Source organism: Carcharodon carcharias, chromosome 11 (assembly GCF_017639515.1).
Source record: "Carcharodon carcharias isolate sCarCar2 chromosome 11, sCarCar2.pri, whole genome shotgun sequence".
In the NCBI taxonomy this organism is placed as follows: Eukaryota; Metazoa; Chordata; class Chondrichthyes; order Lamniformes; family Lamnidae; genus Carcharodon; species Carcharodon carcharias.
Window position 1 is genome coordinate 9,823,187 of NC_054477.1, and position 27,094 is coordinate 9,850,280.

At 44.5% G+C, this 27,094-nt stretch overlaps 1 protein-coding gene across 6 annotated transcripts in view; it reads right to left on the bottom strand.

Annotated features, from left to right (window-relative positions):
- The window catches only part of aamdc (adipogenesis associated, Mth938 domain containing), a 123,496-nt gene that overhangs the window by 21,184 nt on the left and 75,218 nt on the right, over window positions 1-27,094 (bottom strand). For all 6 annotated transcript variants that reach the window (XR_005944406.1, XR_005944407.1, XM_041198774.1 and 3 more), the window contains one exon: window positions 6,861-6,910. Coding sequence is in view for 4 of the 6 variants with exons in the window: in XM_041198774.1 (XP_041054708.1) it covers window positions 6,861-6,910 (50 nt within the window). In the remaining 2 variants the exon portion in view is untranslated. The remainder of the gene's footprint in view (window positions 1-6,860; window positions 6,911-27,094) is intronic.

Here is a 27,094-nt window from a genome sequence, read left to right on the forward strand (position 1 = left end):
GTCTTGCGCAGACTGGCAAAGAATCCAGGAAATTCATCACCACTATGATCTCTTGGGGAATTGGAGCATGTTAAATGCTGTCCTGCATTAGGAGGCAACTTAGGCCATCTGTATTAGCTATTTGCATCCCTAGTCTGTGCATAGAAGTATACTCATATGCAGATAAAATCAAAGCCCATCTTTGAATCCTTGCGGAAATTATGGGAGGGATAGCTTTTGCTTTGCTAAACAGGCCCAAGAGCAGTTTGTGATCAGATACTATAGTCAAGTGTTGGTCATGTACATACTGATGGAATTTTTTAACTCCAAGAATAATTGATAATCCTTCTTTCTCCATTTGTGAAAAACCTTTCTTGGCCGTTGAGGGGGTTCTGGATACACAGCCTAATGGCCTTTCTGAACCGTCATCCATCTTGTGATAGTACCATTCCCACGCCATGGGGGAGGCATCACAAGTTATCACCAATTCTTTTGTCGGGTTGTAATGTACTAACAAGTTCGAAGGGTGTAAGAGCTGTTTAACTTTCGTGAAGGCTTCTTCTTGAGCTGACTTTCAAGACCAGTGTTGGTGTTTTTTTTAAATAATGTGTGTAAAGGGGCTAGGACCATTGATAGGTTGGGTAGGAATTGACCATAGTAATTTACCATACCCAAAAATGACTTGAGCTCTGAGACATTTGTAAGTGAGGGTGCCTCCTTAATAGCTTTAACTTTTTCTTCTACCCAGGTGTAACACTTGGGCATCCACCCAGTGGCCCAAGTAGATGATTTCATTTGCCGGAAAAGTACACTTTTCCTTTTTCAAGCGCACCCCTGCTTCCAAGAATCACTTTAAGACTTTTTCCAAGTTAGCCGAGTGTTCCACTTCTGTTTGCCCAGTTATTAGGACGTCGTCCAGGTAGACCACAACTTGAGATAGTCCTTGCAGCAAGCCCTCCATCGCCGTCTGCAAAATCGCGCAGGCCAAAGAAACACCAAAAGGCCAGCACATGTATTGATAGAATTCTTTTTGTGTGTTTATGGTTACAAATCCTCTTGATGTATCATCCAGTTCCAGCTGCTGATATGCGTGACTCATATCTAATTTAGTACAAGTTCTCCCTCCTGCTAATTTGGCACACAGACCCTCGATCCTGGGGATAGGGTATTTGTCCAACTTGGCAGCCTTGTCTTACTGTTAACTTGTAATATCCACAGGTACAGATGGTCAGATCTGGTTTCAAGACAGGGACAATGGGTGCTGCCCATTCCAAAAATTGAACTGGCTGTATAATATCCAGCTTCTCTAAACGGTTTAATTCGGGTGTCAACCTTCTCTCTTGGGCATAAAGGACAGGCCTGGCTTTACAAAAAAATGAGGAGTTGCTTCAGAGTCAACATAGATCTTCGCCTGCAGGCCCTTGATTTTCCCCAGTTCCTCTTGAAAGACCTCGTCATGTTTCTTTAGCAGCTCTGGCAGTTCTCCAGCTCTCAGCTAGAAAATTTCAGACCAATTTAGTTTAATTTCTTTTAACCAATCATGACCTAGAAGGTTTGGTCCTTCACCTTCCACTACAATCACAGGGAGCTGTGCTGTCTGATGCTTGTAATAAACAGGTACAGCGGTAATACCTTTCACTCACATGGCTTCACCAGTATACATTTTCAATTTGGCTGAAGTCTGCTCCATTTTCGATTGTTGAGTACTCTTGTTTAAATATTTGAATGTGTGCACTCCCACTACACTGGTTGATGCACCAGTATCCACATGCATTATCAAAGGCTTTCCACTGACCTGCAGTGGTTGGTTCTGTTTTCCCTACTTTCATCTTAAATGGAGAATAAACATCGGAATTAGTGGTTTCTAGTTCTTCCACATCATGCATTTCAATCAGTTTAGCTTGCTGCCTGGGAGTCTGTCTCAATCTTGCTTTACAATGCTTCAATATGTGCCCTCTTTTGCGGTAATAATGGCACTCCGTCTCGTTAAAACGGCAAGATTCAGGGATATGGTTACTTCCACATCGGTAACAATTCATTTTCAGATTTGCTGCTGAGCTGTCTCCTGGAAATTTTTTAAATTTTTGGGTAGCAGGGACTGTCTCTCGCTTCACGGCTGACTCCCTGGCTTTCGCACCACGCCTGGCAGTCTGTTCCCGCTCCAACTGGAAAACGGCACCAATTTATACACCCTGTAAAGCCTGTGAACCCTGCTCAGCGCTTTCCATACCAAGCGCTATTTCTAATACCCTTTTAAAATGGAAATTTACTTCAGCTAGTAAGGGCGTCATCGTGCACACCACAGACCAAACATATCATTTAGGGTTTCCCCGAAGTCACAATGCTCAGTTAGCTGTTTCAACTTCGCTACGTACGTTGCTATGGTCTACCCTCGGGAGCTTTTACTCTCGAGTTAAATTTGAGCATCTGCATGGTTACCAAGGGTTTGGGTTGAAAATGACCATTTACAAGGTCTGCGAATTCGCTGGACATCTTCGAATCGGGAGCGTTCGGGGCCGTCAAACTACAGATTAACTATGAGTTTTACTCCCGCAGAGCCTTAGTAGAATTGCTTTCCTTTTTTCCTCTGCCATTATTTCGTTTGCTTGGAAAAAGAAACCGAGACGTTTTATAAATTGACTCCAATCCTCTGCGGATAACTCGAAGGGGTCGATCCCGCCAAAAAACTGGTACACCCGGGTGAGTATATTTTCCCTTTTTTTCTGTTTAAAACAAGACACTTACATTCACCGGGCAAGGGACAGCTCCTGAACCAATTTATCCTCGTTGCCAGTCGTGAGAGACTTGATCTTCCAGACGGGTTTCTCAGAAGAAACAGTGAAATTTATTTACAGGGCTTCAGCAGCAGTTACATGCTTCCATCAGGATCCACGGCTAGACACAAACTCCACCCCTAAGGTTCCCTGCACTTCAGGCTGATTCGTTCACACTGTCACGTGATACTACAGAGTACAATACGTCTTAAAGCTAGTCTCTACATTCCTTAAAGCTACAGTTACTGCACCATACCTTCTCGAGGGCAGTTAGGGATGGGCAACAAATACCAGCCTAGCCAGCAATGCCCACATCCAATGGACGAATAAAAAAAAAAATCCATGAATCATAATTCAGGAAGGATGTTAAGGCCTTAGAGAGGGTGCAAAGTAACTTTCAAGAGAGTACTGGAAATATTTGCAGAGCTCATAAGTTCACAAGAAATAAGAGCAGCAGTAGGTCCCTTGAGTTTACCCCACCATTCAGTGAGATCATGGCTGATCCAATTGGAACTTTAACTCCACTTTCCTGCCTCCCGACACTCCTCCCCAATAACCTTTAGCTTTTTTGTAAATCAAAAATCTGTCTAACTCAGCCTTGAATATATTCAATGACCCAACCTCCACTGCACTCTGGGGTAGTGAATTGCAAAGACTAATGACCCTCAGAGAAGGAGTATGTCTTCATCTCAGTCTTAAATGGGAGACTCCTTACTTTGAAACTGTGCCCCCTAGTTCTAGACTCTCCCACAAGGGAAACGTCCTCTCAGTATCCACCCTGTCAAGCCCCCTCAGAATCTTGTATGTTTCAATAAGATCACCTCTCATTCTTTTAAACTCCAATGAGTATAGGCCCACCTTGTTCAGCCTTCCCTCATGAGGCATGCCCTTCATTGCAGGGATCAGCCTAGTGAACCTTCTCTGAACTGCCTCCAATGCAAATATATCCCTCCTTAAGTACGATGACCAAAACTGTACACAGTACTCCAGGAGTGGTTGCACCAATGTCCTCCTGTACGGTAGTAGTAAGATTTCCCTACGTTTATACTCCACCCCTCTTGCAATAAAGGCCAACATTCCATTTCACTTCCTAATCACTTCTGAAGGGGTTTGATAGGGTAGATGCTGAGAGATAGTTTCCGCAGGTTGGGGAATCTAAAACACGGGGGCACGGTCTCAGGAAAAGGGGCCGATCATTTAGGACTGAGATGAGGAGAAATGTCTTCACTCAAAGGGTTGTGAATCTTTGGAATTCTCTACCCCAGAGGGTTGTGGATGCTCCATCGTTGAAAACACTTAAGGCTTAGACTAATTTTATATAAAAGATTAAAGGGGGTGATCTAATCGAGATATTTAAGATGATTAAAAGGAGTTGTGGTAAGTAGTAGGAGAAGGGGATAGATAGAAACCATTTCCTCTGGTAGGGGGAGTCCACAATAAGGGGGCTTAACCTTAGAGTTAGAGCTAGGCCATTCAGGGGTGTTGTCAGGAAGCACTTCCTCATACAAAGGTGAGAGAAAAACCTGGATCTCTCTCCCCAAAGAGCTACTGAAGCCATGGGCATCAATTCAAAATTTCAAAACTGAGATTGGCAGACTTTTATTAGGGAAGGGTATTAAGGGATAGGGAGATCTTGTGCCGCAGTGGGTAGTGAGCCTACCTCTGAGCCAGAAGCTCCGGGTTCGAGTCACACTATGGGGCCTGATGACCACAGAAGGTGTGTTCATAACGTGGCCAAACTGCTTATTGTATATTAAAGAGTTAACATCAGAAGCATATATGATGCTGATGTAATAATGATGTCAGATCACCTGACTGAGAAGCAAGAGAGATCCAGAACGAGGAGAAGCCCCAACTGCGGGTAGAACTCCAAATGTGTATATATTTGCTGCAAATAAATAGTGGTTTTGAGAAACTACAGACTAATGGGTCATACCTTGGGAGAACAGATAATCCCCAAAGTAGGCCACTACACCCCCTACCCATCTAAACCCTGACCACACAACAAAACATGGTGGTATTGAACACAAGACCCAGCAGGACCTTAAGAAAGAGGGAAATGGGCTGGCAAAAAAGAAGTTCCCAAAGGAAGAACAAAAGAAGAAGAATTAAGACTCACGAAAACAGTGTGACATTGCGAGAGCAACAGATACAAAGCTGAGATACAGACTCGGAGACCGGACAGCAGCGAGTATATGCCCCAAGCAGCAAGCATCACAGAAGCAGGAAGAATTCCAGGACTCAGCAGAAGCATGCATTCTGCACTACCACTGCCGGAGCCATTTCAGAGTGAAGGAGGCTCGGAACAGGCCCAGAACTGGGACAACTGGACAAAAAGGTTCCCCAAGTACAGAACTGCTTCAGGATTACACAAACTAGATTGTACAGGAATTGAGACAGACCAGGGTATCATAAGGAGAAACAGCAGAACCTTAATATCATTGGAGAGAAAGCTAATGGAAACTTGAGCTTACTCCTGATAAAGAAGGAAGACTTACTTACGAGCTCTTCAACCACCCAGGTGAAGATCACTCACACTGACAGAAGGGAGAGGATGGAATATTTTTTTTTTTTTATTCATTCACAGGATGTGGGCTTTACTGGCTGGGCCAGCATTTATTGTCCATCCATAGTTGCCCTTGAGAAGGTGGTGGTGAGCCACCTTCTTGAACCGCTGCAGTCCATGTGGCGTAGGTACACTCACAGCGCTGTTAGGGAGGGAGTTCCAGGATTTTGACTCAGCGACGGTGAAGGAACAGCAATATATTTCCAAGTCAGGATTGTGAGCGGAGGGGAACCCATCTATCTGCTGCCCTTGTCCTTCTAGATGGTAGTGGTCATGGGTTTGGAAGGTGCTGTCTAAGGAGCCTTGGTGAGTTGCTGCAGTGCATCTTGTAGATGGTACACACTGCTGCTACTGTGCGTCGGTGGTGGAGGGAATGAATGTTCGTGAATGTGGTGCCAGTCTAGCAGGCTGCTTTGCCCTGGAGCAGTTCTTGAGTGTTGTGGGAGCTGCACTCATCCAGGCAAGTGAGGAGTATTCCATCACACTCCTGACTTGTGCCTTGTAGATGGCAGACAGGCTTTGGGGAATCAGGAGGTGGGTTACTCATTGCACGATTCCTAGCCATGGTCATGTTAAACTTATAATTCCAGATTTTTATTGGATTCAAGTTCTACCATCTTCTGTGGCGGGATTCGAACCTGGGTCCCCAGAGCATTGCCCTGGGTTTCTGGATTACTAGTCCAGAGACAATACAACTACGCCATCACCTCCTCAACCTTCAAAGGAGATCAGAACAAAATCAGGGAGATTGGTCAAGGCACTTCTGGGACTAACCCTGTGAAGTCTAACAATTTTCGGGGGGAGATGTAGAAGGATGTAAATATGATAGGAATAAAGATTTGGGTGGGGGAGACATAGGACAAAAAATTAACATCAGACGCAGACATGATGTTTATGTGATAATGATGTCAGAGCACACGACTGAGAGGTAAGAGAGATCTGGAAGGTGGAGAAGCTCCAACCTCATGTAGAGGACCAAATGTGTAAACATTTGCTGTAAGATAAAAAGAGTAATGGTTTTGAGAAATCACAGACTTGAGCAGCAAACTTCAGGAGAATAGGCAATCCCCAAAAGCCCCGACTGGACCCTGACCACACAACAAAACAATTATCAACCTGCAAATCCTTCTAATACGCCTATGGCAGATGGTAAGAGTGGAAGAGTCTCCTGGTCAGCCAGAACCTGCAGAAGGCAACAGCAAACCACGGCAGTACCGTGCCAAGTATAAACATGGACCAACACATGGAAGTCCATGGTCAGCAAAGCTCTCTTAGGGCTGAAGAGGGAGGGATTAAAGGATATGGAACCAAGGTGCATAGTTGGCAATGATGTACAGATTAGCCATGATCGAACGGTATGGTGGAATAGACTCGAGGGGCTGAGTAGCTCCCATCTGTTCCCAGATTTGAGTGGGGTTGGGAAGGGGATGAAAACAAAGTATGGCAAATTATTGCTTTTAAGGAACTTATATTATATTGGATGTTTTCTAACCTGTCGTTGCGCAATAAGAAATCAAAAATCTCAATAATGTAATGCTCACCTGAAGAGAATCAAGACAGCAGGGCAAGGAGGGCAGGCAAGCAGGAATATCTGAAATAAAAGCACATAGAGTTAGTCAGCCAAGTTGTATTCTTCCATTTTAGACTAATGCCAAATTAGGAGTGTGATGGAATACTCTCCACTTGCCTCGGTGAGTGAAGCTCCTACACGCAAGAAGCTGGACACCATCCAGGACAAAGCAGCCCGTTTGATTGGCACCACACCACCACCTTTAACATCCACTCCCTCCACCAATCGACACACAGTAGCAGCAGTGTGTGTACCATCTACAAGGTGCACTGCAGAAACTCACCAAGGCTCCTGCGACAGCACCTTCCAAACCCATGACCTCTAGCACCCAAAAGGACAATGGCAGCAGGTAGATGGGAACACCGCCACCTGCAAGTTCCCCTCCAAGCTACTCTCCACCCTGACTTGGAAATATGTTCTTTCACTGTCCCTGGGTCACAATCCTGGAACTCCCTCCCTAACAGCACTGTGGGTGTATCTACACCACATGGGACTGCAGCGGTTCAAGAAGGCAGCTCACCACCACCTTCTCAAGGGCAATTAGGGATGGGCAATAAATGATGCCAGGGATGCCCACATCCCATGAACAAACAGAAAAGGTTTTTTTTAAAAGACTGCATGGCAGCAAAGGAGATTTACTAGAATATTACCAGGGGGGAGGGGCTTCCATGGAGTGACCGGGGGAAGCTGGGATTGTTCTCCTTAGCACAGAGCAGTTTAAAGGGAGACTTAATAGAGACATTCAAAATCATGAAGGGTTTGGAGAAATTAAATATAAAGGATTTGCCTGGTTCCAGGATCCATCGAAGTTCTTTTTGATAGCAGTACCAGTAGTGACCACTACTCAGTTCTGGCACTCTTCCCCCCCACCCCCCACCCCCCTTAAACCAGCTTATATTTGACCCCTTTCCTATTTCTACTTAGTTCTGCTGAAAAGTCATGAAGACTCGAAACATCAACTTTGCTCTTCTCCGCCAATGCTGCCAGACCTGCTGAGTTTTTCCAGGTATTTCTGTTTTTGTTTGGATTTCCAGCATCCGCAGATTTTTGTTTTTATCTCAGAAGTTTAGCCTGTTTAGCTTGTTTAGCCTGGCAGCAGTTCATTTTCTCTTAGGGATGCCAAATGTGATTAAATGAATTCCTGGAGGTTCCATCACATGACTTGCCCCGTGCCCTCCAGCCATTGGTCAGCCAACACGTCCATCCTTGTGATGTACCGCCTTCCTACACCAATCGGAAAGCAAAAAGACTCATTGCCCAACTGAATGATGCTTGACTGTGAGACAGGCGGCCTTTTTCAATATTTTAAATCTGGTAAAGAGAAATGTTCAAAGAGAATGACAAAAAATTATTTTTTTAACGTCCCGATGATTTTTCTCCAGGGTTGCACACAGCAGTGTCCTGGAGATTGATCTCCCTTTCCTGGAGTCTCCAGGCCAATCCTGGAGGGTTGGTAACCCTATTTATCACTGTTGGGTGGGAATTTTTTTTAGGTCCATTGGCTGCTGGCTGACTCCTACAAAAGGGACATGAGGATTATGCAATCACCACTACTACCCCACCCCAACCCCTGTGAAATTTAGCCTATAGAAACCATCCCCACCGGCAGAGTCTGCAAGTAGAGGACACAGATTTAAGGTAATTAACCAAAAAAAGGGCATGGGGAGGGATAAGGAGAATTCTTATCATCTCAAAGGCTTTTTGCTTGAAAAAACAGTGGAAGTAGATTCAGTAGTAGCTTTCAAAAGAGATTTGGATTAAGGCTTGGGAAGGAGAAATCTATAGGGCTATGTGGAAAAGAAACAGGAAAGTGAGTGTTAGGTGGTCTGGCTCCCATAAGTTAGAAGTAATCACACTTTAGACTCAAAAGTGCTGGCGCTTCATCGAGTGTGTTTCTTGCTGCTCTCCATGTGGCTGATAGACTGGTAGACCGATACATCATTACATCCGGACACAATGGCCTGTCCATCGGAATTGGTTCCGTGGGAGCAGGGTTTCAATGCTGGTAGATGCAGCTTCATGGTGGACGCTCGCGTTAGTCCAACGGTCCTTCCATTTGACCTCCAGAATTTGGCGCAAGCACCACTGATGGAAGCTCTCAAGGATCTTAATGTGGTATTGATAGACAGTCTATCTTTCGCTGCAGTAGAGGAGAGTGGTCAACACAGCAGTTGTATACATCAGAATCTTTGTTGACTTCCAAAGATCCCTGTTGTCAAAGACACATTGGCGCAGCTTGAAGGCGGCAGTGCTGGCACAGTTGACTTGGTGTTGGGCTTCCTCATCAATGGCCAAGGGAAAAGGTATAAGGATACATTCAAGGTCACCCTAAAGCACAGAGGCATTAAAACCACTGACTGGGAGGAGAGTGCTCAGCTTGGCACCACATGGTCCATCAAGGCACAAGCCACTTCACGGCTCAGTGACACGACAATGAGGTGGAGCTGCAGCGGCAGAGGAAGAAGGAAGCCAACCCGGGGCTGCGATTTCCAATCCCCTGCGCAATAACGTGCCCCCTACTGTGGAAGAACACCTGGATCCAGAATTGGGCTTCTCAGCCCTCTGACGTCTCACCAAGCCTGACGGATGTCATCCTGGATTCCAAGGGAACGCCGCCACCGATTACATCATTACATGACTCCAGTGTAGCAGTAAATGTGGCACCCCGGGAAATATGTTCACATAGTAATTAGTTCCCAGCCTTTTACAAATAACATGACAACTTAACATCCCTCTTTCTTTAAAACTTAAATATAGTGCCTCTATATCAATATAACTTTTTCAATCATTAACTCTTCTTCTAAACTAAAAATCGACTTTCATAAACAAACTGAACCCCTCAAGAGTCTTTTGTAGGTTGTTTTCTTTTCTCATGGGAATAATGTTTACAGTATCACTTAGGTGGTGTTGTGCCTCCATCTTGTAGATTTGGCACTTATCGCTCTGAGGTGGCGAGTTGGCATGCTGTGCAGGCATTGTCTGTGTTGCTCCTGGTGTTGTAGGAATCGCACTTGATGTTGCTAACGCTGTGTCACTTGCAGGTGACATTTTTGATGTCGCACCACCTGCTAGTGTGGTTTTGTCTCGCTGGTTAATGATATTGCTGGTGATCTCTTCTGCTTTTCCAGCTCAGGCGTAGGTCGAGTATGGACTCTGCGCCTTCTCATTTCCTGACCGATTTGTTTCAATGATGTATGACCTTAAAGTCTCACTTACACCATCAGCCTTTGCCGGGTTCCAGGTTTTCATGACTGGATCGTATACATGTATAGCTTTGACTTTCCCACAGCTCAGGCAAGCTTGTTGGAGTGTTGACCTCCTTCTACCTATGCCTCAGTGAGTTATTGTCTTAGTTCCTCCTGGTCACATGGAGGGAGTATCTTGCTTTGCAGAGTTGTCTTATACTTTCTCCCATTGAACAACTCTGCAGGTGATTTCATGTCATCCTCGAGAGGTGCAGATCAGTGTGATAATAAGGCAAGGTTTGGGTCTTCCTTTGTCTCTCGTCATTTCGTAAGGGTTTTTTTGACCTTCTGGATGTGACTTTCTGTAAATCCCAAGTCTGCTTGGGTAATGTGGAGATGATATTGAACCCACACTGTTCAGCAAATCCCTGAAATTCTCTGGGGATGTATTGGATTCCATTGTCACATATTATTCTTTCAGGAATCCCTTGCTTAGCGAACAGAACTCATACTGATGAGAGGACTGTTGTAGCTCTTGGATCTTTTGGAAAGAAGGGAACTTTGAGTAGTAGACTGCAACTATGAGATACTGTTCTTGATTGTGTGTGAATAAATCAGCTCCCACATTAAGCCATGGTCTGGGTACTTCAGTAGCTCTACTCTTCTTGTGTATTTCTGTACTTCTGGCATACATTGCATGCCGACACCATTCTTTTCATGACTTTGTGGATGTCCATCCAGTAGACAGTTGATCTGGCTCTGAGCTTGCTTGAAGGCCACATGGGAATGCAGAAGTGCATCTTCTGGAGAAGTTCTTCCTGCATCAATTTGGGCATGATTATTCTGAACCCGGCTAGCAGAAGGTGTTGGGTTTGATCATTAAAGAGGTTATAGCTGGGCACTTAGAAAAGCTTGAGGTAATTGAGAAGAGTTATCCTGGTTTTATAAGAGGGAAATCATGTTTAATCAATTTATTAGAGCTCTTTGAAGGAGTCACATGTGCGGTGGATAGCGGTGACCTTGTAGACGTACTGTACTTGGAATTCCAGAAGGCATTTGATAAGGTGCCACATCAAAGGTTATTGCAGAAAATAAAACCTCATAGCACAGTGGGTAACATATTAGCCTGGACAGAAGATTGGCTGGCTGGCAGAAAACAGAGAGTATGCATAAATGGGTCTTTGTTTGATTGGCAGGATGTGACGAGAAGAATCCCGAAGGCATCAGTACCGGGGCCTCAACTTTTCACAATTTATATCAATGGCTTAGATGAGGGGGGCGAAGGCGTGGTAGCTAAATTTGCAGATGACACAAAGATAAGTAGAAAAGTATGTTGTGAAGAGGGCATAAGGAATTTGCAGACGGATATAGATAAGTTTAGCGAGTGGGGAAAAAATCTGGCAGACGGAGAAAAATCCAGGAAAATGTGAAGTTGTTCACTTTGGCAGGAAGAATAAAAAAGCAGGGTATAACTTAAATGGAGAATGGCTGCATATTTCTAAGATGCAGAGGGATCTAGGTGTTCTCATGCATGAGTCACAAGAAGTTAGTCTGCAGGTACAGCAAGTAATTGAGAAGGCTAATGGAATGCTATCCTTTATTACGAAAGGAATTGAACATAAAAGTAAGGATGTTATGCCTGTTATATAGGGAATTGGTGAGAACGAATCTTGAATAGTGTGTGAAGTTTCAGTCTCCTTATTTAAGGAAGGATGTAAATGCATTGGTTCAGAGGAGGTTTTATTAGACTGATAACTGCAATGATTGGGTTGTCTTATGAGGAAAGGTTGGATAGACTTGGCTTGTTTCCACTGGAGTTTAGAAGAGTGAGGAGTGATTTGACTGAGGTATATAAGATCCTGAATGGTATTGACAAGGTGGATGTTGAAAGAATGTTTCCTCTTCTGGGTGAGTCCAGAGCTAGAGGTCACTGTTTTAAAATTAGGAGTCACCCTTTTGGACAGAGATTAGGAGAATTTTTTTCTCTCAGTGGGTTGTGAGACTTTGGAATTCTGCCTCAGAAGGCGTGGAGGTGGGGGTCACTGAATGATTTTAAGGCAGAGGTAGATAGATTCCCTTGCCTAATGAGAATCTAAGGTTACTGGTAGATGGGAATGTGGAACTCGAAACACAAACAGATCAGCATGGTCTTATTGAATGGCAGAGCAGGCTTCAGGAGCCAAATGGCCTACTCCCGCTCCTATTTCGTATGTATCTTCTCGTGAGGTATCATCTGTTGTATTGCTGGCTGTGCTTGCTGCATCTTTCTTTATTCTGTATCTTTTTTTATTTCTGTATCTTTCTTTATTCCTTCTTGGGATATGGGTATCGATGGCAAAGGCAGTATTTGTTGCCCATCCCCAGTTGCCTTTGAAAGTGGTTTACTAGGTTATTTCAGAGGGCAGCTAAGAGCCAATCACATTGCTGTGGCTCTGGGGTCACATGTAGGCCAGGTAAGGGTGGCAGATTTCCTTCCCTAAAGGGCATTAATAAACCAGATGGGTCTTTACAACAATTGACTATAGCTGTCATGGACACCACTGCTGTGATCAGCTTTCAATTCCAGATTTTATTAATTGAATTTAAATTCCACCAGCTGCCGTGGTGGGATTTGAACCCGTCTACGCCACGGTCTTCCCCCTTTTAAAAGGCCATTCCTGGATCTCGTGCTGAGAAAGCACCTATAACTCTTCATCTTTGCTGGTCTCATCTTTAATTTGACTCAGTTTTAGTGGTGGTATGTGCACCAGGTGATGGATCTTTGCACCTGGACCTTTCCTCTCATGGTTTACTAAGAAAAGCTGCAGCTTGTCATAATTGCACAACCCCAAGATAGCAGGACCATCTGCTACGGTAATGGAGAATATACAGTTATACAGACCAGGGGCAGAGGGGGTCGAATGGGTTCCCTCTTTGCCCTCTCCTCATTTGCCTGCAACAGGTTTTTTTTGTTTGAAGACCCAATTCAGTGAGTACTTAACTGTTTACATGCTGTGATCATAAAGGAACCAATAGCATAGGTTTTCTTGAGTTCAACAAATAAAAGAGGTTAGCTTTATTATGCTTAAACAGACCTATGCAAAATAATAAAAAATGTACATTGACACTCTTGAAATTCACACACGCACACACACAAATACAGATTACAGAATGGGTAAGGATGGGTTGGCCAAATTAGAGGCCATAAGCCAGTCTATGGTTTGGTGACTAGGCTGGCTTCAGATGAATTCGATGGTCTCGAGGCCTCTGACTTAAAGATGTAGATGACCAAGTTGGTTGTCCTTTGGGAGACAGTAGTGCTGGGCTGGGTTCTGGTAAGGAATCTGTGTCTGCAGCAGGATGTCATACATGGTCACAGTCAGCAAACAGAGCTTGAAGATAACCAGGTGGGTTGGAGAAAAAGGGAGGTGGGAGGAACCACACTTAGATCTTCTCCCTACTTGTCCTCAGTTCTGCTGAGAAAACATGTGCTTAAAACATACAAAGGGTTGGCTTGTCATGTGACTTTCCTTCAATAACTGCCAGAGGAATTAAAAAAAAGACATTGTCCATGTATTCCAAAGGTGACTTGATTCGCTCATGTTTGAAGCTAACTTAGCCAGGGTCCCATTGTCCAAGCGATTAGTCTTAATGGCCCATCTCCAACAGCTGAATACCTCAGGTGATTGCCATTGATGCCTTCCAAATGAGACAGGGGATGTAGCTTGGTGGCTCAGCTGGCTTCAGATGCTCTCCTGAAGTCATTGTCTGATAGGTTTTGCAGACAGACTGACTCCACTCCATGAATTGGAATGTGGAATGTATAGTAATGCAAATTGTGATTAGCCATCTTGGCCTATGAGTTCAAGTCACTTCAGTCTGCATTTTTAAGAAGTCTGGTTTTAAAATTTCGATTCAGGTTTCCAGCCAGTGAATTAACTTGCCCTTTTCAGTTAAATCCCTTTGTGCTTCAAGGTGTGTAGAGTCCCAAATGAACTGATCTAGCAGCCTTTCATCTGTTTCCTTAAATCTACGTTTTCGGGCTGCATTTTTCAATCTTGTTCTGAAATTGTCAACGGGCTCACCCAATTCCTGCCTCGGGCCTTGAAATTCATTGTGGTAGATCTGATGATTTGACTTCGGCTGGAGATGGGTGCTGAATTTTTCGAAAATTGTTTCTGGGTTTCTGCTGTCGTCTTCACTCAACTCCCAGCTATTAAACAAATTTAACCCTTTCTCAAATTTAACCTCGTCAAATACCTCTGCAACAAATATCAGCCTCCCAATTCAACTTGGGTTGGTACTGTGTGTTTATTGCTTTGGCAGGCATCTTGTTTTCACATGATTCAGCCAGTTTCTTTCTCCCTCTCTCTGGCACTAATTCGGGTTTATTTTTCAAGCTTACTCAGAATTAAATTTCTTTAAAACGTTTGGGTTTTTAACTCATACACAAACCATTGCCACCATGTCTTTTGCTACCCATAAGTTAGAAATGTTCACAAGTTAGACTCCCAATGCTGGAGCTTCATCGAATGTATTTATTTCAGCTATCCATGTGGTTAGTGGGCTGATACATTGTTCCTCAACACATAACTACACTGCAGCAGTGAATGTGACATCCTGGGATATGTATTCACATATATTATTTGTGAAGAACTAATTGTAACAATTAAACAATGGAATTAATTGTATACCTGGCACAGCCTTAATAGGCCAAATGGCCCCCTTCTGTGCTGTAACAATCTATGATCCTCCTTTAAGTCCAACTGAACACAGCTTTGGGGGTCAGTTCATTTAACACAACAATCCACATTAATATATGTTATTAAGAAGTAAATCAGACATCAACATCAGATATCCACACATGTGCAGTTACACACAGAAAGCATGAAGTTCCTGTCCAGTTGCCCTTCTCCTCCACAAGCTTCACTACATCTGTGCATCGCTGAGCAACTCCACATTGAAACCCATAAAGGGCGTGACACTAAGGTATTTACCTAAAAGCATGTCAGAAAAAGTTAAGGCTTGCTCATTCAAGTGTAAGTGATTTTTTAACAGTAAGTCTAAAACTTACCTTCACCAAATGTTTAGGTTTCCAAATTTGTATGCTCATTCCTTCAGAATTTAATTATTATTACGATTTAAAAAAAAGTAAATCTACTTTTACCTTTTTGTTTTGACTCATTTCTTTCTTAATCCCATCTTTCTTTCCCCCATTTCACTTCCTGTACACGACTTTCGAAATGAATTAAATAACTCTAATTTATGCTTTTGTTTTACAATTTGAGCGTCTCGGCGAGGATTCTTCAATGTGATTGGTTGAAGAGCCTTGCTGTTGCTTGCCTGTTCACAGAGGCCCCTAGGGAAGGCACCACACTATCAGATGACAGCGTGTTGCTACTCAGAATCCATTGCAAAGTTAAGGGGCAGGGCCTGGAAGGCAGACTATGCCTGAGTGAGATGGAGACAGAGGAAGTGTCTGGGAATTTGAAAGTGGGAATTCGGTGCATAAGAGGAAAGGGGTGCTTTCGGTTTATTGCAAGAAGTAGAGCTTGCTGAGTTGTGAGTTTGAAGTGGGGAGAGGAGGTAGCTTGTTTCTTTTACTCTTTTTCGTCCTGCAGCATTTGATTTCCACTTTGGTACAGCAGAAGGAGTAGGTTAATCAGTAACTGGTAATTAACTGGAGAGGTCCAAGAGGTAGGGGGAGGTGTTGGTGTAGTAGCATTGTCACTGGACCTCAGGGTAATGCTCCGAAGACCCAGGTTTGAATCCCACCACAGCAGACGGCAGTATTGACGAAAGATGGAATTACTCGATGGGCTGTATGGCCTACTTCTGCTCCTACATCTTATGGTCTCATCCGAAATAGCCAGATCAGCAAGGGAATGGGGAAAAGGCAGGAAAGTGGAGTCGAGGATTATCAGATCAGCCATGAGCTCATTGAATGGCGGAGCAGACTCAATGGGCCGAATGGCCTACTTCCACTCCTACATCTTATGGTACTGGAGTACAGTACTGGAGAAAGAGGATGCTCCATAGATGTTAAGGACAGAATTTCTTTGGCTAGAAGTAAGGAATGATAGAGGTGCAATAACATTGATCAGTGCACTATACAGACCACCTACTAATGGTAGGGATGTACTGAGACAAATTTGCAATGAAATTACAAAGAGGTGAAAGAACCTTTTTTGAACTTATCCACAGGATATGGGTTCGATGGCTGGGCCAACATTTATTGCCCATCTCTGGTTGCCCTTGAGGTGGTGCTGGTGAGCTGCCTTCTTGAGCAGCTGCAGTCCATGTGGTGTAGGTACACTTATGGAGGGAGTTCCAGGATTTTGACCCAGCGACAGTGAAGGAACGGCGATATATTTCCAAGTCAGGACGGTGAGTGGTTTGGAGGGTACCTCCAGGTGGTGGTGTTCCCATCTACCTGCTGCCCTTGGCCTTCTAGATGGTAGTGGTCGTGGGTTTGGAAGGTGCTGTCTAAGGAGCCTTGGTGAATTCCTGCAGTGCATTTTGTAGATGGTACACACTGCTGCTATTGTGCAGCAGTGATGGAGGGAATGAATGTTTGTGGATGGGGTGCCAATCAAGATGGCTGCTTTGTCTTCGATGATGTCAAGCTTCTTGAGTGTTGTTGGAGCTGCACTCACCCAGGCAAGTGGGGAGTATTCCATCACACTCCTGAATTGTGTCTTGTAGATGGTCGACAGGCTTTGGGGAGTCAGGAGGCGAGTTACTTGTCACACGATTCCTAGCCTCTGACCTGCTCTTGTAGCCACTGTATTTATATGGCTAGTCCAGTTTAGTTTCTGGTCAATGGTAACCTCCAGGGTGTTGATTGTTGGGGATTCAGTGATGTTAATGCCATTGAACCTCAAGTAGCATTGGTTAGATTCTTTCTTGTTGGAGATGGTCATTGCCTGGCACTTGTGTGGTGTGAATGTTACTTGCCACTTGTCAGCCCAAGCCTGGATGTTTTCCAGGTCTTGCTGCACTTGGACATGGACTGCTTCAGTATTTGAGGAGTCGAGCCTGGTGCTGAACATTCATTAGCAAACATCCTAATTCTGACATATGATGGAACGAAGGTCATTGGTGAAGCAACTGAAGATAGTTGGGTCAAGGACACTATCCTGAGGAACTCCTGCAGTGATGCCCTGGAGCTGAGATTATTGACCTCCAACAACCACAACCATTTTTCTTTGTGTTAGGTATGACTCCAACCAGCGGAGAGTTTTCCCCAATTTTTCAGATTGGAGGAAGGTTTGTAGTGGAGTTCCTCAGGGGTCAGTGTTGGGACCCTTGCTCTTCCTGGTATATATTAATGACCTAGATTCTGGTGTGCAGGGCATGATTTCAAAATTAGCAGAGGATACGAAGATTGGGAATGTTGTCAACTGTGATGAGGATAGTCTTGAACTTCAAAGGACATAGACGTGTTGGTGGACTGAGCGGACAAGTGGCAGATGAAGTTCAATGCAGAGAAGTATGAGGTGATTTGTTTTGGCAGGAAAACATGATGAAACATTATAAAATAAAGGGAGACCCTCTAATGGAGATGCAGGAACAAAGGGACCTCAGTGTATACATACACAGGTCATTGAAGATGGCAGGGCATGTTAAGAGAGCAGTTAGTATCTTAGGCTTTATTAATAGAGGCATTGAGTACAAGAGTAAGGAGGTCATGTTGAACTTTTATAAGACACTGGTTAGGCCTCATCTGGAGTACTGCATCCAGTACTGGGTGCCAGACTTGAGGAAGAATGTGAAGGCATTGGAGAGAGTACAGAGGAGATTCACAAGAATGATTCCAGGGATAAAGGACTGTAGCTATGACAATAGGTTGGAGAGGTTGGGACTGTTTAACTTGGAGAAAAGAAGGCTGAGTGGAGACTTGATAGAGGTATTCAAGATACTGAGGGATATGGGCAGGGTAAATTGTGAGAAACTGTTCTCAGTCAAAAAGGCATCAAGAGCTAGAGGGCATAGATTCAAAATAATTGGCAAACGTGATGTGAGGAAAGTTTTTTTTCACCCAGAGGAGTCTGGAACAAACTTCCTGAGAGGGTGGTGGAGGCAGGTTCGATTGAAGTATTCAAAACAGAATTGCTATCTGCAAAGAGAGAACGTGAAGGAGGGATGTGGGACTAGGTAGAATGCTCTTTCAGAGAGCCAGTGCAAACACATTGGGCTGAATGGCCTCCTTCTGCACGTAAAGATTCTGTGATTCTGCCAAAAGTCTTTGGGGAGCTGGAAGCATTATGAACAGAGGGTGCCATTTGTTCACATGTATCGATAAATTCCTGGTCAGTGCCACTAACGTTAAAAAAAAGCATCTGAAGATGCGTCACAGAGAATAATTAAAGGTGCTAGGATTGATCCACAGTTTACAAAAATAAATTAACTAGTCACTCCAGTTAAGAGCTTTGTTGTGTCCAAAATGGATGTCCCAAGTTTGCGAGAGGTGCTATTGAAATGCAGGTCTTTATTGTATGTCTTTTGGGACATTTGAGTGACATGCTAAAGGTGCTAAATTCCTTTCCTTACTACAACAGACCCTTTTGTAAAAATCGCGTCTCATAAATTGGGGAAAGAAAGCCTGCCCAGTTACAAAGGATTGCTTCCCAACCCCAAAAATGTTATTTTAGCTACAGCACAATGCACCATGTGTGATTGTTTAATTAAGAATGCAAAATCGCAGGACAAAGACTGTATATTCAGCAACACTGTTTTGACTGCGCAGTGATTATCTTTCGTTGAAAAATGATAACTCTCTTGAGCTGAGTCACTGCTTTATGGGCAGTGATGAAATATTACCAGCTGGGTTAACACAAGATGCCATGCATTATGTTGACAGGTTATCACATTACTCAGTACTCAAGCCTTTATTTTACAGAACTTTATCACTGCTTCCTTTATGTCGATTAATGCTCTTGTTTGGTGAAAGCAAATTCAGTTTGGAGGCCATGCTCTCCCAGATGGCATCAGGTTACAGTGAAGCTGTCAGACGCCAAGAAAATAAGAGTCACGGGTGTGAGAATAGCCTGAAGGCAGTGTCAGCGTGAACGACATGGTTCACTTTGTGAACTCAGCCTCAACAAACGCCCCCATCTAAAGACACTGACCTCTGTAAAGCACCTTCACACATAGCAATTCACTTCAGTCTAAGGGCCTCTCGAAGGTGGAGGGTCAGATTGCACACAGGAGGCGCCAGATCTTAGAAAACATATAATTACAGCTCTACAGTTTGCATGTATATAGCACTTAAAATGTCGTAAAACATCCCAGAGTGCTTCTCACGTGGGAATAATTAACAAAATTTGACACAAGTCGCGTAAGATGATATTAGGACAGATGGCCAAGGTAGGTGGGTTTTACAGAGCATCTTAAAAAGGAGAGAGGTGGAGAGATTTAGGGAGAGAGTTTCAGAGCTTAGGACCAAGAAAGTTGAAGTGTTTAAAATCAGGGATGTTCAAGGATCTAAAATTGGAGGATAGCAGATATCCTGGAAGGTTGGGCGAGGCTACAGATAGCGGGAGGGGCCGTGGAGAGATTTGAAAACAAGGATGAGAATTTTAAAAAGCCCATGTGTTGCTAGACTGGGAGCCAATGTAGGCCAGGAGAGCATTGAAATAGGCAAGCCTGGAGTAGAACAAGCGATGCTACGAAGTCTGTGGTTTGTGAACATTAAAAAAATTTAATTGGGAGGAAACCCCACCACCCCCACCCAAGGCATCAGCTGCTCTCCCACAATATGAAAGCACCTTTATAAAGAAATTATTTTCCTGCTCGTGTTGGGATCATTGTTGAGGCAACGACCTTGGAAACCAAATCAGAAGAAAGCCTACATTTTACCACAGAGAGGTCAATCCCCCATCTCCCAATAATCTCTCCTCCTACAGCAGTTAGGACCGTCTACCAAAGCAGCCAGCCATTCTGTTTAGCCAGCGAGTGTCGAACTAGTCAACCACGCACTGCATCACACAGACGAACCGGATCCCACTTCTTTACCCCACCTTTATAGAGAGTCAAGTCACAGAATGTGGCACCAGCAGTTCAAGAACCTCCCACTTAACTATGCTCCTGCTGAGGTGCTGAGGCCAACAGTGGCCCATGACTGCTCACACCAACCCAACTTTGCACAGGTCAAAGGCTGAATGTGCAGCCTTATCTGGATGTGCTGTCACATTTAATAGTAGGTGCTTTAAATCGGATGTTGGCAACTGTTGTTAGTTTATCGTGAAAGCGAGCAAGGGAGAATGAGAGAGAGATAAATAAGGAAAGGAAGAAAAAATGGACCAGAAATAAAGTCCTTTTGAAGATTAGTCATGGTTGTAATACAGGAAAGGCTGTTGCTGTGATGGGGAAAGTCGTTGCTGCGTTTTGGAAAACAGGGATTGAGGTGGTGAGGTAGGGGGAATAAGGTAGAGAATCCCACAAGGTAGGGATACAGTTGCTGATGAATAACTGCTTATAATGGGGACGGAAAGAGTGGTGGGAAAGGAGTGCTAGAGGAACGAATGGATCTCACAGTGAGGAAACTCAAGGTTGGACGGGGCAGGCTACAATGGGGTTTCTAAGAAATTTGTTTTGAAATTGGCACAGTGGAATGCACATCTTTTGATAAGGGACATAAAAATTGAAGGTTTATAAACAGGATGGGAAGTGATGCCTCATGGGCCCCAAGTCACCTGGACTTCATGGATCAGATATTTAGGGTTTATAGTCACATTAGGTTAATGGAGAATAGTTTAGACACTGCTATCACGAGCTACAAGTCACAACTTAGCTTAACATTGAAACACCAGGAAATAAAGGGCGAGATGTTCTTTGACCTATGCAAGTTCATCTCGTTCTCTCTAGAAGGCTCACTCCAAGAGTTGAGCACAAAAACCGATCAAGGTTGACACTCCAATGCTGAGAGAGTGCTGCACAGTTGAGAGTGCTGTCTTTCGGATGAAACATTAAACCGAGACCTCATCTGCCCTCCCAGGTGGATGTAAAAGATCCCATGGCACTCTTTGATGATGATCAGCGGAGTTGTCCCCAGTCTCCTGACCAACGTTTATCCTTCAATCAACATCACAAAAACAGATGATCTGGTCATTACCACATTGCTGTTTGTGGGAGCTTGAAAATTGGCTGCTGCTTTTCCTACAATGCAACGGTGACTACACTGAAGTACTTCATTAGCTGTAAAGCTCTTTGAGCCATCCGACGGTCATGAAAGGCATTATAGAAAACATATCTTTTTTTTCTTACTATTAACACTTTTTGAGCCCATCTTATTTTAAACACCCACTAAAAATCCAGTTTTATGGTAGCTGTCATGAACACATCTTCAAGGAAGAACAACATTCTGGAAGAATGTGTATTTAAAATACATCATCCCTTAAAGGGTTAATGCAAGGACTCTTGTTGCTGATGTTCCTGGCAAAGACAGCATTTTGCAAGAAAAGGCAATTAAGCAGTTTTAAAGAAGCTGGAAACCTCTTGACTCTTTGTTTACAAAAGGGTCACATGGTGGTTTATGGCTAAAAAAAAAACCATGCCTGGAAAAACGGTGTTTAAAAGTTGGTTTTTGCTTTAAGAGAAAAGGGTCAACTGCTTGTGAAAGGAAGACAGCAGCTTTTATTGCAGTCCAGAGCCAGAAGTGAATATAAGCTGCTCCTAAGTTGCTGCATGCTGGAATAGAATACCTGCAAGTGTTCCTTGAGTCCACCTGAAAAGCAGTGCAACAGCCTGTTTCGCGGGTCAGCACTGACAGGCCAACCGTATAACATGGACGCCATTTCAAGGACTCCATCACCTTTCCTTTGCTCTTAAACCATTGACTTTTAACCACTGGCAGAGTTCCTCTATTTTTATTTATTTGTTTGTGTGTGTGTGCACATTGAGACAGACAGACACTTAGGGTATCTCAAAAGAGTAATTAGTATACTTTCATATTCCATACTCTATGTTAATAAGCTTTGCCTTTCTATTCGACAAGACTGGTTTTATAATAAACTAATTAGTTTGTTTTTTATTGAAAGAAACCTGGTTAAAGTCTCTTTTATTCTGGGTAACTGTGGTGAAGGTAAATAATAGGCCATTTTAGTGAGTGAATGAAATTTTTTAACTAATGGTACGAACTGTGGAGTAGTGAGGCTTGACCAATTGCACACTCCTCGCATCCTGATCATAACATAATGGATCATTAATACACACTGGCTATTTATTGCCAACTTTCTGTAGAAATCGACGTCATCATTTGTGAAAAGCAAAGTCTTTTTTATACGGGTCTTTTGGAAAAGTGCTTCGCTCTTAAGGAGACCAGAATTGTAACATCCTACTGTGTGGTTACACAAACACTCGAACCCAATCGAAATCCCTCTGTCAACCATTTGAGACAGACCCCTATTAGGTACAACGTTCAATATCAGACTGGCTTGGTTAGCAGTGCTCTCACTTCAGAGTCAGAGCGTTAGAAACACAGAAAATGTACAGCATAGAAGGAGGCTGCCAATTCAGATCATCTTGCCTGCACCAGATCAAAAAGATCAATCTAGTTTAATGCCATTCTCCAAGCTCTTTGGCCATAGCCCTTCAGGTTACAGGACTTTAGGGAAGGAAATCTGCCATCGTTACCCAGTCTGGCCTACATGTGACTCCACAGCAATCTGGCTGATTCTTAGCTGCCCTCTGAAATGGCCTAGCAAGCTGCTCAGTTCAAGGGCAATTAGGGATGGGCAACAAACACTGGCCTCGCCAGCAACACCCACATCCCATAAAAGAAAACTTTGTGCATATCCAAATTTAAAAACGTCATGCGGGTTTTTGCCTCTATCACCCTTTCAGGCAGCGAGTTCCAGTCCCCCACCAACCTCTTGGTGAAAAAAATCTCTCGGCTCCTTTCTAATCCTTCCACCAATTATTTTAAATCTATGCCCCCCAGTTATTGAGGTTGCAGGTCAGGGAAATAGATTCTTCCTATCCACTTATCTCAGCCCCTCAATTTTATAGATGTCAATTAAGTCTCTCTCAGTCTCTCCTGTTCCCAAGAAAACAATCCCAGCCTCTCCAACCTTGCTACATAGCTAAAATTCTCCATTCTTATCAACATCCTTGAACCCACACCCCTCTGGGGTTACAAGTCCCACTCCAAAGTGTTGAGCGGAAAATCTAGGCTGACCCTCCCCGCACAATACTGAGGGAGTGCAGCACTGTCAAGAGGTTCAATCACAGGAGGTGGGTTTCACTGGCAAACAGCGTCAACTCGCAGACACTTCCTCCTACCTCTCCCTGGACCATGACCACTGAACATCAAGCCATTGTTTCCAGGACTGTCACTGACCTCATCTGCTCTGGGGATCTTCCTCCCACAGCTTCCAACCTGATAGTCGCCCAACCTCGGACGGCCCACTTCTACCTCCTACCCAAAATCCACAAATAGGACTGGCCCGGAAGACCGATCGTGTCAGCTTGCTCCTGCCCCACAGAACTAGTTTCTCGTTATCTTGACTCCCTTCTCTCTCCCCTTGTCCAGTCCCTTCCCACCTACATCCGTGATTCCTCTGATACCTTACGTCGCATCAACAATTTCCAGTTCCCTGGCCCCAACCGCTTCCTCTTCACCATGGACGTCCAATCCCTCTACACCTCCATCCCCCACCAGGATGGTCTGAGGGCCCTTAGCTTCTTCCTCGAACAGAGGCCCGAACAACCCCCATCCACCACTACTCTCTTCCGTCTGGCTGAACTTGTTCTCACAATGAACAATTTCTCCTTCAACTCCTCTCACTTCCTCCAAATAAAAGTTGTGGCAATGGGTACCCACATGGGCCCCAGCTATGCCTGTCTCTTTATGGGGTATGTGGAACATTCCTTGTTCCAGTCCTACTCCAGCCCCCTTCCACAACTCTTTCTCCGGTACATCGGTGATTACTTCGGTGCTGCTTCATGCTCTCGTCGGGACTTGGAAAAATTTATTAATTTTGCTTCCAATCTCCACCCCTGCATCATTTTCACGTGGTCCATCTCTGACACTTCCCTTCCCTTCCTTGACCTCTCTGTCTCAATCTCTGGTGATAGACTGTCCACCAATATCCATTACAAGCCTACCGACTCCCATAGCTACCTCGACTACAGCTCCTCACATCCCGCTTCCTGTAAGGACTCCATCCCATTCTCTCAGTTCCTTCACCTCCGTCGCATCTGTTCGATGATGCTACCTTCAAAAACAGTTCCTCTGACATGTCCTCCTTCTTCCTTAACCGAGGTTTTCCACCCATGGTCGTTGACAGGGCCCTTAACCATGTCCAGCCCATCTCCTGTGCATCCGCCCTCACGCCTTCTCCTCCCTCCCAGAAACATGATAGGGTCCCCCTTGTCCTCACTTATCACTCCACCAGCCTCCGCATTCAAAGGATCATCCTCCGCCATTTCCGCCAACTCCAGCATAATGCCACCACCAAACACAGCCCCCCCTGTCGGCATTCCGTAAGGATAGTTCCCTCTGGGACACCCTGGTCCACTCCTCCATCACCCCCTACTCCTCAACCCCCACCTATGGCACCTCCCCATGCCCACGCAAAAAATGTAACACCTGCCCCTTCACTTCCTCTCTCCTCACCGTCCAAGGGCCCAAACACTCCTTTCAAGTGAAGCAGTTTTCACTTGCATTTCCCCCAACTTAGTCTATTGTATTCGTTGCTCCCAATGCGGTCTCCTCTACATTGGAGAGACCAAACGTAAACTGGGCGACCACTTTGCAGAACACCTGCAGTCTGTCCGCAAGAATGACCCAAACCTCCCTGTCGCTTGCCATTTTAACACTCCACCCTGCTCTCTTGCCCACATGTCTGTCCTTGGCTTGCTGCATTGTTCCAGTGAAGCCCAACGCAAAGTGGAGGAACAGCACCTCATCTTCCGACTAGGCACTTTACAGCCTTCCGGACAATACTGAATTCAACAACTTTAGGTCTTGAACTCCCTCCTCCATCCCCACCCCCTTTCTGTTTCTTCCCCCTTCCTTTTGTTTTTTTCCAATAAATTATATAGATTTTTCTTTTCCCACCTATTTCCATTATTTTTAAATATTTTTAAATCTTTTATGCTCCCCCCACCCCCACTAGAGCTATACCTTGAGTGCCCTACCATCCATTCTTAATTAGCACATTCGTTTAGATAATATCACCAACTTCAACACCTCTGTGTTCTTTTGTCCTTTTGTCTGTGACATCTTTTGAAGATCTGCTCCTATCACTGCTTGCTTGTCCCTACAACCACCCCCACACTTCTCTCCCCCCACCTCCCACCCCAACACACCTTAAACCAGCTTATATTTCACCCCTTCTTTGGATTCACCTAGTTCTGTTGAAGGGTCATGAGGACTCGAAACGTCAACTCTTTTCTTCTCCACCGATGCTGCCGGACCTGCTGAGTTTTTCCAGGTAATTCTGTTTTTGTTACCTGAATTTATTGCCCTTTGGGCAGGTAATGGCAAGTAGTCTTCTTGAACTGCTGTAGTCTGTAGTATTTTGATTGCCTTCAGGGTCTCTGCCCGCCCTCTTCTATTGCCATACTGATACTGCAAGCCAATCGCACAATGCAGTCCAAGCAGCCAGCGCTGTTGAATCCACCCATCTGCTGTGCAGGAAATCCAATGCTGAGGAACTCACCTCACCCAGGAGAGCAATAAATAAGATGGTAACCCTCCAGGGATGCCTTAAATTTAGGTTTTTCAGCCACTTACAAAAACTTTGGTGAATCCAGCAAGGTTGCCGTCGCAATCGCTGTCAAACCTGCATGTTGGGAGCTGGCAGTGCACGCTCGCAGAGTGTAGCAAGATCCGATGTTTTTTGCCTCAAACTCAGGCCAAACAATCACACCAGGCAGCAGAAGTCCTAGTAAGAGCACACGGTGCCAGACCTCGTTACTGCTTACATAGAATTCACAGCACAGGAACAGGCCATTCAGCCCAACTGGTCCAAGTCAATCTTTAGGCTCCGAAACGAACCTCCTCCTGTCCCATCAGCTAATCATTCTATTCCTTTCTCCCTCGTGTACTTACCCAGCTCTCCCTTGAATGCGTCTATACTTGTTCGCCTCAACACTTTGCTCTGACCAGGTGAGAAGAGATGAACTGGCTCCCCATCTATTCAGCTTGCTCAGTTGGTCACAAACAAAGATTTAAGTATCCTTTTGATGAGGAAATGTCCTTTTCGAAATCAGAACGTATTTAACTGTTTAAGATGCGAGCAATAAGGGACCAATCAAACAGGGTTTACCCGAGTCAAAGAAAGAGCAAGTTTACTAACCCCCCTAACTCAGAGGAAAATCATCAAAACGCAATGTCAAGCGTTCCGCCCTCGTGCAATCATTAGGGCGCGCACACACATGTATCAGAAATAAGGTGGGGGGTTCGAGGCCAATGATAAAACAAGGGCAAAAGGATTTATGGTTAAGGTTGCCCTTTTATTGCCCCTGAGAGGTAGATTTTAAACGCTGCACCAATTGAGGTTAGCCGGTTTCCTGGATACGGTCAGATGTAAAGCTGTCACAATTATTACCAGATCACTGTTTGCTGGTCGGTTTCTGGTAGAGTTGGCTTCTCAAATCAGGCAACACCCTTATTCCAAAAGGGAGAGGGGCAGAGAAAGCCCTCAACTTGTTTCCTCTGCTGAAGGCTTTCTGGGCACCGCCTGTGTCACTTGCAATCTCACTCTAGTGGCTGGCAGCCTTGCCTTGAAATATTTCATCCAATGGTGTAATGCCAAGAGATTTGAGGTGCGTCTGCCTGTGGCAGCCATCTACAGCCAGTGCTTTGCAGTTTAATGTCACTTCCTGAGACAGTTAGGAGTTTCAATCGGTGTCTGGGTTACAGGAAACGTCTTTCTCTCCACACTCCCAAGGGCGATTTGTTGGTTCCTCACCCCTGCCTTAGGATGTGGACTTGCATTTTTAAAAGCGGGTTTGCTCTGTCTCAGTCCAAATTGCAAAAGTTCCAGCCAGTTGAAAGTTGAAAAGTCATATTTTCACAAGTAAAAGGGGT